At 27.6% G+C, this 13,766-nt stretch overlaps 4 protein-coding genes across 6 annotated transcripts in view; 3 read left to right on the forward strand and 1 right to left on the reverse strand.

Annotated features, from left to right (window-relative positions):
* Positions 1–1,173: 1,173 nt before the first annotated feature.
* LOC107069023 (uncharacterized) lies at positions 1,174–4,414 on the forward strand. Its single transcript, XM_015325934.2, has 7 exons — positions 1,174–1,334; positions 2,136–2,328; positions 2,883–3,175; positions 3,250–3,300; positions 3,388–3,445; positions 3,522–3,790; positions 3,877–4,414. Exons 1-7 carry the CDS (start codon positions 1,215–1,217, stop codon positions 3,931–3,933), a joined length of 1,041 nt encoding a protein of 346 aa, XP_015181420.2. The 5' UTR covers positions 1,174–1,214; the 3' UTR covers positions 3,934–4,414.
* Positions 4,415–4,503: 89 nt separating this feature from the next.
* Positions 4,504–6,876, forward strand: LOC107068967 (uncharacterized). 2 transcript variants are annotated; one of them, XM_089169980.1, is made up of 4 exons: positions 4,504–5,020; positions 5,124–5,796; positions 5,878–6,290; positions 6,433–6,876. In XM_089169980.1, the coding sequence occupies exons 1-4, from the start codon at positions 4,925–4,927 to the stop codon at positions 6,784–6,786; spliced, it is 1,536 nt and encodes a 511-aa protein (XP_089026106.1). In that variant the 5' UTR covers positions 4,504–4,924; the 3' UTR covers positions 6,787–6,876. The 2 variants fall into 2 exon arrangements, with proteins under 2 accessions (XP_089026106.1, XP_089026105.1); XM_089169979.1 differs by having other exon boundaries at positions 5,124–6,290.
* Positions 6,877–7,014: 138 nt separating this feature from the next.
* On the forward strand, positions 7,015–12,381 carry LOC107069021 (uncharacterized). Its single transcript, XM_015325933.2, has 3 exons — positions 7,015–7,860; positions 10,398–10,763; positions 11,107–12,381. The coding sequence occupies exons 1-3, from the start codon at positions 7,705–7,707 to the stop codon at positions 11,191–11,193; spliced, it is 609 nt and encodes a 202-aa protein (XP_015181419.2). The 5' UTR covers positions 7,015–7,704; the 3' UTR covers positions 11,194–12,381.
* Positions 11,378–13,766, reverse strand: part of Tsp5D (Tetraspanin 5D) — a 10,612-nt gene continuing 8,223 nt past the window's right edge. For both annotated transcript variants that reach the window (XM_015325931.2, XM_015325932.2), the window contains exons 3-5: positions 13,231–13,422; positions 12,970–13,152; positions 11,378–12,885 (exon numbers count right to left, since the gene is read on the reverse strand). In XM_015325931.2, the coding sequence (XP_015181417.1) occupies positions 12,550–12,885; positions 12,970–13,152; positions 13,231–13,422 (711 nt within the window). In that variant the 3' untranslated portion in view covers positions 11,378–12,549. The remainder of the gene's footprint in view (positions 12,886–12,969; positions 13,153–13,230; positions 13,423–13,766) is intronic.

Below are 13,766 nucleotides of genomic sequence, written 5' to 3' on the forward strand. Positions count from 1 at the left end.
CATTTAAATAAAAATTCTAATTATAATATGAGTAATCATGTTTGTTGAGTAGAATACAAATATACAATTACGTTAAGTAAAAAATGAATGAAAAAATGGTAATTCTCATTTATTCAATACAATTAAAGATCAAAAGTCATGTTGCATGAATCTCGAATGATTCAACGTAAGATCTTAGAAATCTTTGATCCTTCAATGATTCAACTTTAATCATCCTTGAGATTTATTTTGTACAAACTTGCAGAAAAATAAATGACATTTTATATTTCTTTTTAAATTCTAAACAAAAAGCAAAACGTTAAATAAATAAATCAATGAAAGTTTCATTTGGAGTTCTATGAGCTTTGAAAAGTACAAATGTTATACGATATGTAAAATAGGTATAATGTAAATATGGTAAAAAGCAATCGTATGAACAAAGAAAGCCTCTATCATGAATAAATCATAATCAAAGTGTGGAATATTTTTCCATGATGAAAAATGACGAAAGTAAAATAAAAAAGAAAAGAAAAAAAAAACATAACTACGCGCATTTTATTTCAACTATCAATAAACTTAATCAATAAAATTCTAAAGTTCATGTTAATAGTTGTAAATGTTTACTACCTAGGAAATAGTTAATGGAAATAGCTATCTTAAAAATGTTACGTGCATATTGTGTCGTAAGTTCGGACAAAAAATTGGTTGTTAAGTTATTTTGAAGACTTGTTGATTGACGTCAGAAAATTCTAAAAATAAATTGAAAAATAAATTTAAAAATATAAAAATTCAAAAATTCATTTAGAATTTTTATACAAATTGATATGAACAATAATAAAATCAATTAAACTTAATACTTAAATAAAAAAAAAAAATTCAAAAGAACTTTGTCATAATTTAAAAGTCAATTTTATAATTCAAATTAAAAATTGAAAATTCATTTAGAATTTTTATACAAATTAATATGAACAATAATGAAAACAATTAAACCTTGACTTAAAATATAAAAAATTCAATAGAACTTTGTCATAATTTAAATATCAATTTTATTATTTCAATGATCAAAATTTGATTTAATTTATTTGTAAATGACGATGACAATGTTAATAATCTTAGATTTTTGGTGTATGTTTTTATTACCGATATGTTTCCCCCTCTCCAATCGGTGACAGAGTTCTCCGATTCACCTCTTAAGAAATCACAGTCGTTAGTTGGCAGCTTAGTCTTGATACAAGATGGCAATAAGTACAGTGTGTGGTAGTAATGTTCTTTTAATGTTTAATATTGCGATGTTACTTTGTTTATTAACCGATGCTGATAAAACTGATGATATTGTTCAAGAATCATCCGGTGGTGTAAGCAACATTGATTTTTTTTTAATTATAATATTCATTCGATAAACTTTAACAATATTTATTTGCAAAACAAAATTATCAATTTTTTTTTTTATTTAAATTAAATTCTTGTCAAGAAAATCAACATGTGTATCTTCATTTTTATAAAATTCATTTGGAATACAACTAATAATAAAAATCCAATTATCAATCAATAATATTAGATAATTTTATTTGCATATAATTTCTGTTAATTATTTATAAATTGTCGAAATGATACGCGAAAGAAAGAAAAAAAAGTTGTAAACGACCTTTATTTATCATTCAATCAACCATTTGAGGAAACAGTTATTTGTCATATAATAGAAATAATGACTTGCATTACTTTAAAACTTTTTATTGTTTAGTCAGAAAATTGGTTAAACCATTTAAACAAAACAAAATTCGTATCTTATCGTTTATATAATATTCAGACTAAAGAAAAAAAAAACAAGTATTCAACGAGAATGTCAAGCAATTAAAAAATTCCTTCAACGAGTATTATTTTTTTTCTTTTTAAGAATAATTATATTTCATAACGATAATTGTTTCCTAAAAAAAATACATTTCAAACAATTATACATATTCTAAAGTTTAAAATAACAATTATTATATAATATAATATACATTTATATATTATTTATGCTTATTAAAATAAAACAAAAACTATATAAAAAAAAAAACAATAATAAACCACCAATGTGAAACTAATTAAACAAATGTTCATAAAAAATACCTTTATCTAACTTTTAATATAAATAATATTATTAAATATAATTGCAGTTACCATTTTTACAATTCACGAATGGTGGTGTACGTGTGAATTTTGCTGGATATCATGCCGAGGCTGGCCTTGGTGGTTTATTGGGTAATTCTAAAACAGGTGGTGGTCTTCATGCAAGTGCTGGAACACCTTTTGGTCCACAAGCATCAGCTGGATTAGGTGGACTTCTTAGCGGTGATAATGCTAACGCGGGTAAAAAAAAAAATAAAATTAAACAAAAAAATAAAACACGTGTGCAAATCACACAAGTTACAAGTGAAACATTCAAAGAAAAAAAAACAAATTTCGAGAAAATAGAACGAGTGAATATTATCAGAAATAGAATAATTTATTATATAATATTATTATAATATTATTTTTACTTTTTTTATAATTATTTTTTAAATAATTATAAAAAGTGCGCGCCTGTAGAGATGCAACCCTCCAGACACACTTTGAAAATGTTGCTTGCAAGCGCCATCTGTTGGAATGAAATTTTTTTTCTGCCCGAAAGATAGGCAACCCGTAATACATACGTGTATGAACAGTTTAGGGTGAAAAAAAATTCCGTCCCAACAGATGGCACTCGCAAGCAATATTTTCAAAGTGTATATGAAGGGTTGCATTTCTACAGGCGTAATATTTTTATAAATAATTATAAAAAATTAACTTTAATTTTCTAATTAATACAAAATATAGAATATATTCTATCTCATTCTTCTCTCTTAGGTTAAATTCTTAAAAGCATACATGAGTATTGTTTTTAGGTGGTGGTTTGTATGCCCAAGCTGGTCTTGGAAATAATCGACCATCTGCAAGGGCAGGACTCGGAGGAATTTTAGATGGTAGTGGAAGATCGAATTATCCTGCAGCAGGTGGACTATTCGCTGGTGCTGATCTTGGAAATAATCAACCAGGTGCAAGTGCTGGACTTGGTGGTGTCCTAGGTGGAAATTCTGATGTAACAAATGATAATGTACCAATAATTACTCCTCAAGGTCATACCAACGTACAAATCATCTCCAAATCGGCATCGAACGGTCACAAAAATCAAAGAGCTGTTAATATTTTATTTTTTTTAATACTAATTTAATCTCGTTTAATTAAAATATTAAATAATTTGATATTTTGTAGATTGCCACTAAATCCATCATAATAAACGAAGCTGTTCCTGAAACAAAATATGTAAATATATACTAATTAATTTAATACTATTTATTAGATATTAGTAATAATAATAATAATAATAATAATAATAATTTATACCGTAAGGTTAATGTGGGTGACATCAATGGTAAAAGTGCTGTTCCAAATGCAGATGCTGCAATTGGTGAGAAATACAAATTGTAATTAAAATTGTTAATAGATTTTTGTACTACCTAAATTAATTATTTATGTTACATTAGGTAGCAACTTTGAAACAACACAAGAACCACCAATTTCAAATCGTTGGTACTTGAGAAAGAGACTTCGTGGATTTAAGAAACAAATACCTGTTTCCGAACCAATCCCAGCACCCTCATTTGACACATCATCATCAAGTGCATCTGGTGCAGTCTCTGTCAAATCATCTGGAAAAGTAATCTCTGAAGTAAACGCTGATGGTAACAGTGATGTCAATTATGTCAGCTCAAAAGCTTACAAACCTGGATCTTTATACGATGATATTTTTAATGTAAGTTTATTAATAGTTTTGTTTATTTTAATTTTTGCGTTAAATTCTATTTCGATATATTGAAATGTTGTTTTTTTTTTTTTCAGATACCAATATCAACGTTAATGGCGGTGAATAAATTACTTAGAAATAATGAGGGTTAATTAAACAGCACGATTATATTATTATTTATTTTATATCTTTTTTTTTTAATTATTACTTTTTATTATTGATATTATTACGGACAAACTTTCGTAGCAAAAATCAAACGTGCATATGGGTACATACGTTTCTTTTTTTGTTATCTATTTTATTATTATTATTATTATTATTATTATTATTATTATTATTATCATTATTATAATCCGCAGTATTTATTCGTCGAACGCTTTTTATTAAAAATAATCAATGGATCCGTTAAATTAGATTGCTTTCGTACGAACTTTATAATTTATTATAATTAATTTTAATTTTTGTATACAGTATTCTTTAATTTATTCATTTACAGTTTGTTTGTTTTTTTTTTATTAATATTTTTTATTTCACAATTTTTCCAATATCTTTTACTATTATCGAATGTTTAAGTTATACATCGAATTCTGTAATGTTCGAACAAACACTCAATAAAAGCAATCGCTAATGGTATATTTTATTGTAAATATATATATATATATATATATATATATATATATATATATATATATATTTATGTGAATTTATCAACAAACAAAAAAACTCAAATTGTTTCCTTATTGTCAATTGAAGTTTTAATATGGCTCAAAGTACTTACATGTACGTACCAATATTTCTTTACGAACACGTAGTAAAACAAACAAAATTCTACGCCATGTTAGTTACATCATGAAAAATAATAACTTTAGTCAATAACAAGGACAAATGAATTAGCCATATCGCTAAAGAGGGCTACGAATTTGGTAGGAAAAAACAATATCTGCATTTATTTATTGTTAAACTGAGCAATTATATTGATAACTTATCAATGTGATACGCTATAAGAAGGGTATTTTAAATACCCGGAAAGAATCTTATAATTGGAGGATCTTTTGGTTTCGGTTCATTTTAGCATAACGATTCGTTACGAACAGTTTTAAAATAGAAAACGGTTCTAACAGAAGAAGAAAGACCATATCAAAAATGGGAAAGTTCATCTATGCATTACTATTCCTATTTGTATCGGTAAATCTTGCATTGGGTCGATCTGCTGGCTATAATTATCTCAGAAGTAAAAGGGTAAATATTTGACAAATTTAAATATAAAAGCTCATACATTTTACATCTAGGATTTATATTCATAGAAACATATTTGACGAAAATCTTTGATATTTTATTTCAGGCAGCAGATGGGGAAGGAAACGACAATCAAGCAGATGGATCTCTTTCAAACTTACTTAACAGTCTACCTTCTATAAATGTGGGCAGCAATCCCAATGAAAATGGGCAACTCATACATACAGATCAAGATGGTATAAACGTACATATACCACTACCGGGCCTTGGGGGTAATGGAGGAAGTTCAGGAGGCGGAAGCTCAAGTGGAGGTTCAGGAAGTTCAGGATCAGGTTCCAGTGACGGCTCAGGAAGTTCTGGATCAGGTTCCAGTGACGGCTCAGGAAGTTCTGGATCAGGTTCCAGTGACGGCTCAGGAAGTTCTGGATCAGGTTCCAGTGACGGCTCAGGAGGATCTGGATCAGGTTCCAGTGATGGCTCAGGAGGATCTGGATCAGGTTCCAGTTGGAGTTCTGATTCCAGCCAACACTCAGGAAGTTCTAGTTCCAGTTGGAACTCAGGAGGATCTGGTTCCAGCGGCGGCTCAGGAAGTTCTGGATCAGGTTCCAGTGACGGCTCAGATGAATCTGGCTCCAGTGGAGGCTCGGGAGGATCTGATTCAAGTGAGGGCTTAGGAGGATTTGAATCTGGTTCCAGTGGAGGCTCAGATGGATCTGGCTCCAGTGGTGGTTCAGGAGGATCTGGCTCCAGTGGTGGTTCAGGAGGATCTGGCTCCAGTGGTGGTTCAGGAGGATCTGGCTCCAGTGGTGGTTCAGGAGGATCTGGCTCCAGTGGTGGTTCAGGAGGATCTGGCTCCAGAGGTGGCTCGGGAGGATCTGGTTCAAGTGACGGCTCCGATGGATCTAGCTCCAGTGGTGGTTCAGGAGGACAGGGTTCTATTGAAATCTCAGGAGGATCGGGCTCCAGCGACGGCTCAAATGGATCTGGCTCTAGTGGTGGCTCGGAAGGATCTGGTTCAAGTGACGGCTCAGGAAGTTCTGGATCAGGTTCCAGTGGGAGTTCTCATTCCAGCCACCACTCAGATAGTTCTAGTTCCAGTTGGAACTCAGGAGGATCTGGTTCTAGCCACGGCTCAGGAGGATCTGGTTCCAACCACGGTTCAAGTGGATCTGGTTCCAGCCTTTCTCACTCAGAAAACGGAGTTTCAGTTTCAAATTCTAACAATAATTCCTTGTTCTCCTTTCTGACTAATATCTTATCTTCTATAATACACGTACGTATCTGTAATTTTTTGCAACCTATTCGTTAATTTTAAGAAATCATAAATTTAGGCATCAAAAATTATTCTGATTCTTATATCTTTTTTCATTTTTTGTTATGTTTTTAATAACCGATTGTTTTCTTTTCTTTTTCAGTTGCCATACAACTTAGTATCTGGTTTATTAAGCGCGGTGTTGCATTTGGTCTATACGATTCTTTCTGGTGTACATTACCTTTTATCATCTTTACCAGGTCTTCTATCATCCATTTTATCCGGAACTTGGCATCTTTTATACAGTATACTATCGCTGCCAATAACTATACTTTCAGGTGTATTTAGTTTTGTATCCAGTCTCCTTTCAGGCATTCTTCATGGAGTTGTAAGTTTATTAGAATTTATAATAGATTTAATTCTTGGCTTGATACGTGAGATTTTACCTATATCGGTATCATCGTCGATATCATCAACTGTTAAAGCATTGTTACCATCAATTATACACATAGGATAAGTTTGAAAATTTCCTGTTAAATTCTAATCGAAGATGAATAATTTCTATTCAATTATATGTAAAATAAATAGCAACATTATAACTAATAAATATTTATTTAATATTTAATTATTTACCTTCAAACAAATCGATCATTATCATTGATCGAATTTATCTTGAAATAAATTGAAATCAAGATTATACTGTATTTATATACTTATTTTAAAATACCAACACACACATGCACACAAATTACTTTGCTTTCATCATGAAAGCATTAAATCTAAAAGGGAAAGTAACCAAGTTTCGTAAGAGTACATCGAATACGTTGGAGCAACCATCTCTGCTTCGTCAGTCAATGTGTGAACCTCGTCAGGGTCGGTACCATAATTAAATGGTAATCATTATTTCATTCGTAACAATCTAGTTCTATTTACATGTTGTTCAACATATTCCCCATTTTAAAGTGTCAATATAATTGTCTTATTAAAAACAATAATTCAGTGAATTCAAATTAAATCTAAGTGAATTTATAATTTTATTCGAAGTACAATAAATAATTGTTAATTGTTGTTACCTTTATAGGTTTCTTATACATACAATTTTTAAATAAAATATAATCGTATAAATTATTTTTCTAATAGTTGGTTCAAACTTCTATTTTTATTTTTTTTTTGAAACATTGCTGTATAATCATTTTTATGAAATAGAAACTTCATTATTATTATTATTATTATTATTATTATTATTATTATTATTATTATTAATTTATTTGTTTTATCAAACAAATGTTAATATTATATTTGTGACTTGAGAGTTATTATAAATTTAATGAATTATTTATTAAATTAATATTTTTCGTATAAATGATTAAAAATTGTAATTTGATTTTCAGTAAGAAAGATTTGAAATTGATTGAAGTTACATTTTCAAAAGATAATGTTGCATTTTCGGATTATCATATTAATCATTGCATTTCTTGGTACATCGTATTGTTATCCAATAGAAGAACCGACGAAATTTTTATTAAACACCAACAAGGATTCTAATGTAGAAAATTTGCAAAAACCTGCATCGAAACTGGAACAAGCGCAAGTAAGATACATATATCTATATATATATATATTTTATTATCGTAATAAAAAAATATTAATTATCAAAATTTATATATATATATATATATATATATATATATAATATATATATATATACGTATATATTTATATATATATAATACGTATATATTTATATATATATATATATATATATATATATATATATATATACGTATTCGTATAATTGAATATTAATTGTCGTTATTTAAAGAAAATAATTAGGTGCAACAATAATTATGTTTATAATATTATACGTGATCAAAATTGCAACAGGAAATAAGTAAAATATAAATATTATATTATCATAATCAAAATGATAATTAAAATCATTGTATGTATATGTGTATGTTTACATGTATATCATGTAAACATTTTGTATATTGCAATAATAATTTGATAATATTGTACGTGATAAAAAAATGATTGATTTTTGAGATAATAAAATATTATCGTTTAAGATCACGTATAAAAAAATGTAAATATTTATAAACGTGCAACAAAAAGGAAACTTAAAAAACAAAAACAAAAACAAAAAACGTAGGAGAAATCTTTGGCGTTGTTCTTTTTACGATTCGAGTTTCTAATCGATACCACCTGGCATACTTTTTTTTTTTACTTTCACCTTTCATCTTTCTTTCTTCTTGTGTTTCGTCCACATTTTTATTTTTTATTTTTTTCTCCGATTATTTTTCTCTTTTTTTTTTTTTTATATTTCAAAAATACGTTGGACACTAAATTTTTATAGGAATTGTTATTTCGAATTGGTGATGGAATAAGAATTGCAAGAGGAAGATTTGTTAACGCTATTACATTGGCCAGAAACAACATTGTCTATCGAAATCAGGTAATAAAATTGTAAAAAAAAAAGAAAAAAATATATTAAAAATTGAATGTGAAATAAAAAAAAAAGGAAAAGGTTAAATATTAAAAATAATAATTTATGATAGCAATTGACCGTAATCCATATTAATAACTTTTACCTTTACATATATTGCAATGAGATAAGAAAACAAAAAAACAAATAGAAAAATCATTGACCGGATTTTGTCATTGTCTACCAAAATGAGGTAATAAAATTGTAAAAGAAAAAAAGAAAAAGGTTAAATATGTATAACAATAATTTATGATAGCAATTGACCGTAATACATATTAATAATTTTTTACCTTTACATATTTTGCAATGAAATAAGAAAAAAAAAACAAATAGAAAAATCATTGACCGGATTTTGTCATTGTCTATCAAAATGAGGTAATAAAATTGTAAAAGAAAAATAATATATTAAAAATAGAATGTGAAATAAAAAAAAAAGAGGAAAAAAAGAACAAAATTTAAATATTTATAACAATAATTAATGATAGCAATTGACCGTAATCCATATTAACACTTTAATGGCCGCACATCTACGCAGTGAAACGTCGCCAGAGGCCCAATAATATTTTTGAATAATTAATTTAAAGAAATTTTATTAAATTCACGAAAAAAATTAATATGAAAAAAACAACAACGACAAATTTAATTTTATATAATTTTCAATATATAAAAATTTTCTAAATAAATAATGGCCAATAACGGTTGTTCCGACAATCACACACATGTTGTGTGAGCGGCCATTAAAATGTTAATAACTTTTACCTTCGGATGTATTGCAACGAAACAAGAAAAAAAAAAACAAATAGAAAAATCATTTACCGGATCTTGTCACTTTGTACCTTTATTTCATAACATTTGACAACATGGTGTGCGTACTTGTGATAAAATAATTACCAATTGCTAAAGAGGTAAACGGATTGAGAAAGGTGATTTTGTTTTCATATGTAAATTATTATCGTCACGATCATTTTCCTCGTTTTACTTTTTTTTGTTTGTCTTTTTTTTCCATTGGAAATATTTAATAAAAAAAAATATATGTATACATATATATTAAATTGTTCATTCCATCAACGTTTCTTTTGTTTTTTTTTTTTATTAATTTATTAATTGAAGTCCAACTAATTTACCACCAAGTTGATTCAACGAATCGGTAAAACTATTTTCCATCGTTTATTGTTTATATTAGGTCTACAGGAAAATTCTGTTCGTTGAAACAAACATTAGTTCAATTTTTCGTCACTAGGAGTAAAGCCCCATTTCTTAAAATGGAATATTGGGATCTCTGGCAGGGGCGTAGCGTAGTAATTCAACCTATCTACTTTAATTTTGAATTTAGCCATCAGATAGCGTATTCAAGTGCTAGAGATCCCACGTAGCGTAGTAATTCGACCTATCTACTCTAATTTTGAATTTAGCCACCAGATAGCGTATTCAAGTGCTAGAGTTCCCAATACAAATTGCCACCATGTTACAATGCAAGAGTTCAAAAGTAATTCAATTGATTAATTGTTCAAATTATGAATAATTTATTATTTTATTTTATTTTATTTTAAAAATGGACAGAATTTTCTGGTAGACCAAATATATATTATATTATTATATATTATTTTTTGTAATCAAGTAATAATTATGTTTGTTTGTTTCAGATAACATCTGCAAATGACGTATCAAGGATTAGCAATGAAAATTCGAAATATTTGGATCAAGGAACAGAATTCTTAGATTCCCTTCGTTATCCTCCTAGCATATTTTTTGCTAGCAGTAATAATAATAAAAGTAATCGTGAAACTGTTCATTTAGAAAACGAATCTGAACAATCATTGGCTGAGAAAACATTGACATTGCCATTTAACGATTTGTTAATTAATTGGTTGAAACCTAAGCCATTAGTGGATCAAATAAAAGAAGAGGACAAGTATGGTAATACGGGAGAAAAAATGGCGACTATTGGAAGAGCATTAGTTAATGGTTTTGAAAGTTTCAGTAATTTTTTGAATTCTGCTTTAATAAACGTGAGTAATATTTCACAATTAACTCTTTGAGTGCTATAGACGTATATATGCGTTTGGTAAAAAATCACTAGTATGGTCGTTTGACGTATATAAGTATTTATTAATATTATTATAAAATAATGTAATGTTTATATTAATTAATTAATTAAATTATATTGAGAAATAAAAACTTTAATTGTTAGATATAATTTATTATTAATAAATTATTTCGTTTCTAGAAAACATTTTAGGTAAGAGTATTCAGCACTCAAAGGGTTAATAATAATTATTATTATTCTTTTTATTTTTAATATTATCAATTAATGATTTTTATTAATTGTATATATTTTATATTTATTTACAGACAAAGAAAACATTCTCGAAAACGGTGGGAAATAATGTTATCGATTCGTTGAATCAACTTGGTGGTAAATTAGTTGGTCTTCAATAAATTCATAAATAAATAAACCAATTGAAACGTTGATGAAATAAACAATTTGTTATTGAAAAATCGAATTTTTATTATGTCGTATTTATAATTCCAACAAAATTATGCGTTTTCAATAATAAATGATCCATTTGTTTGTTAAGAGAAAACAATAATGAGAGGATTGCCATTTAACGAGACGTTCGTATAAAGTTACATTTTTATTTCTTTTTTTTTTTTTTATTATTAAATAAACTATAAAAAAAAAAGAAAAGAAAAGATAAGAAATACAACATTATTTTTTGACGTGACTAAAGAAAAAAAAAAAGAATTCTTCGCTGAGTAATTGAAATATTTTCTAATCGTTCTTCCTGTCTCGTCGTACATGACTAATATTTTTTTTTTATCTAACAAATAAGATATTATCATAGGTTTGCAAAAAAAAACGTTTACGTTGTTACATATATTTAAAAAAATAAAAAAAAATAAAAATACAATATACATATATTAATATATCAATGAAAACGAAACGAAAGGAAAGAAAAACATTCTATTCTCACGCGTTAAGCAAACTATTTATAATATATCCTAAATAATTATAATATGATATTATAAATAAATAAAATTTCAGGCATCATTCTCTAAGAGAATTAAAGCTAAACGATCCTAGTTTTTAACTCAAAGTGAGAGCCTCGATCAAACGAATATATATTTATATACATTTATATTTATATATATATTATATTTTCTACAGTCCTATCACACACATTTATCTGCACATATATATATATATATAATTTAAATAATTTTTTCTAAAAAGTAATTTATACTTTTCCCCGTTCAATTGGTTTTTGTAATATGACTCAGCATCTGATAAAAAAAAATTCCAACTAAATTTACAATTATGTTTAATTTAACTAATGAATTCCTTATTTGTGTTTTGATAGTATGTGAAGAAATAAAAATACATATGTACAAATTGTACACACATATGTGGAAATAATGTACATGTGTCAGGACTGTAAAAGATGGGAACGAAATTTACAAAATCTTCTTTTTTTTTTTTTTTAGAAATACCACGAATGAAAGTATTAAGATCAGAATAAACGAAGGAAATATTTTTCAAATAATAATTACATACTTTCTCTTCGTAATTCTTCGTCTTTTGTTCGTATACATTCGTTTATATTAAAATAAAAAAAAAAACAAAAACCTGTATAATCTCGTATTAACGATAATAACACAATCGTCAATTCAAAAGATGATGATCAATCGATCATTGTTAATCGAAAATACAAGTTTATCGATTATCTAAAGAAAAAAACAAATTTTGATTAATGGATCTTAGAGGCTATTCTCTTCTAAGATCCAACGGAAATTCTAGGTATTGGTTGTATCATAACTCTTGTAAGTGTGAGATGATTTCTTTTGCCTGACTGTACAGAAAAGTATCATACTTGCTACTTGTCCAAATAATTGAAGAAATGCAACTACCAATCCGACAGTACCAACAACATGTAACCTGGTAACCAACCACATTTGTATGGCCGATGCACAACCTTCCTTGTACCAAAGTTCTTTCTTCATACCTTCAGGATCTAATCTACCACAATACCTTTCTCGTTGTATACAACAAGAATCTGGTACTCGATCTTCCGTTGGCCATGCATTTATTTGATACCAATCGGTGTAATCTCGTACACCGCAGCAATGAAACTGTAACATTAATGTTAATAAATATTTTTTTTTCTTTCTTTTTTTTTGTAATTAACAAAAAAGTATTATACAATGATTAATTACTTCGGTGTGTATGTGATCCCATACGGCAGGTAAAGTACCAGGTTCCCTGGTTAAATTGTAATGCCTTTCAATACCAAATAATAATTCTTCTTTAAGGCTCTTAGCAAGATGCTCGCGAAATATAAATGCGAGTGTACCGAGCATGAATTCAGCCAGGAACATCAATATAACAAGGCTGAAGTACTAAAATCAAAAACAATATGATAGGATACGTACTATATAATCTATTAATTAAATATGATTATCATATTATATACTCACCGTGATCAGCATGCATCTTGATTGGAACCAAGCTCCACAGCATCCGAAGAAAGCGATAACAAATGTAACACATCCTGCAGCTAATAGCAAAGAATCAGCAGATGCGAAACTGTATTGTGGTACCAAAGTTGTGTATCCGGAATATGCCAATCTCAACCAAAGGCCAGCACCCAAAATTCCACAAGCGCATAACTGTTAAATATTAATTTAATGATAGGAAATTCACTCGTACAAATTTCTTTTGATTTTTTTATCCAATTGATAGGCGTTAATTGAATGTGTGTTTTTTGAAATAATAATAATAATCTATAGATATTTATTAGAAATAATTATTTATAATATTAATTCCAAGATGAAGGAAAAAAAAAGATAAATTCTACAAGCGCATAACTGTAAACATTAATTTAATAATAGAAAATTCACACTCCATGATATTTCTTTGGTTTTCCAATCAATACTTGTTAAAATTGAAATCGTTGTTTTTTTTTTTTTTTTTTTAATAATAATAATCTATAGATTATTTTTTTAAAATTATT

Source organism: Polistes dominula, unplaced genomic scaffold (genome assembly GCF_049000335.1).
Source record: "Polistes dominula isolate Pdom_NZ unplaced genomic scaffold, Pdom_raw_medaka contig_49, whole genome shotgun sequence".
NCBI lineage: Eukaryota > Metazoa > Arthropoda > Insecta > Hymenoptera > Vespidae > Polistes > Polistes dominula.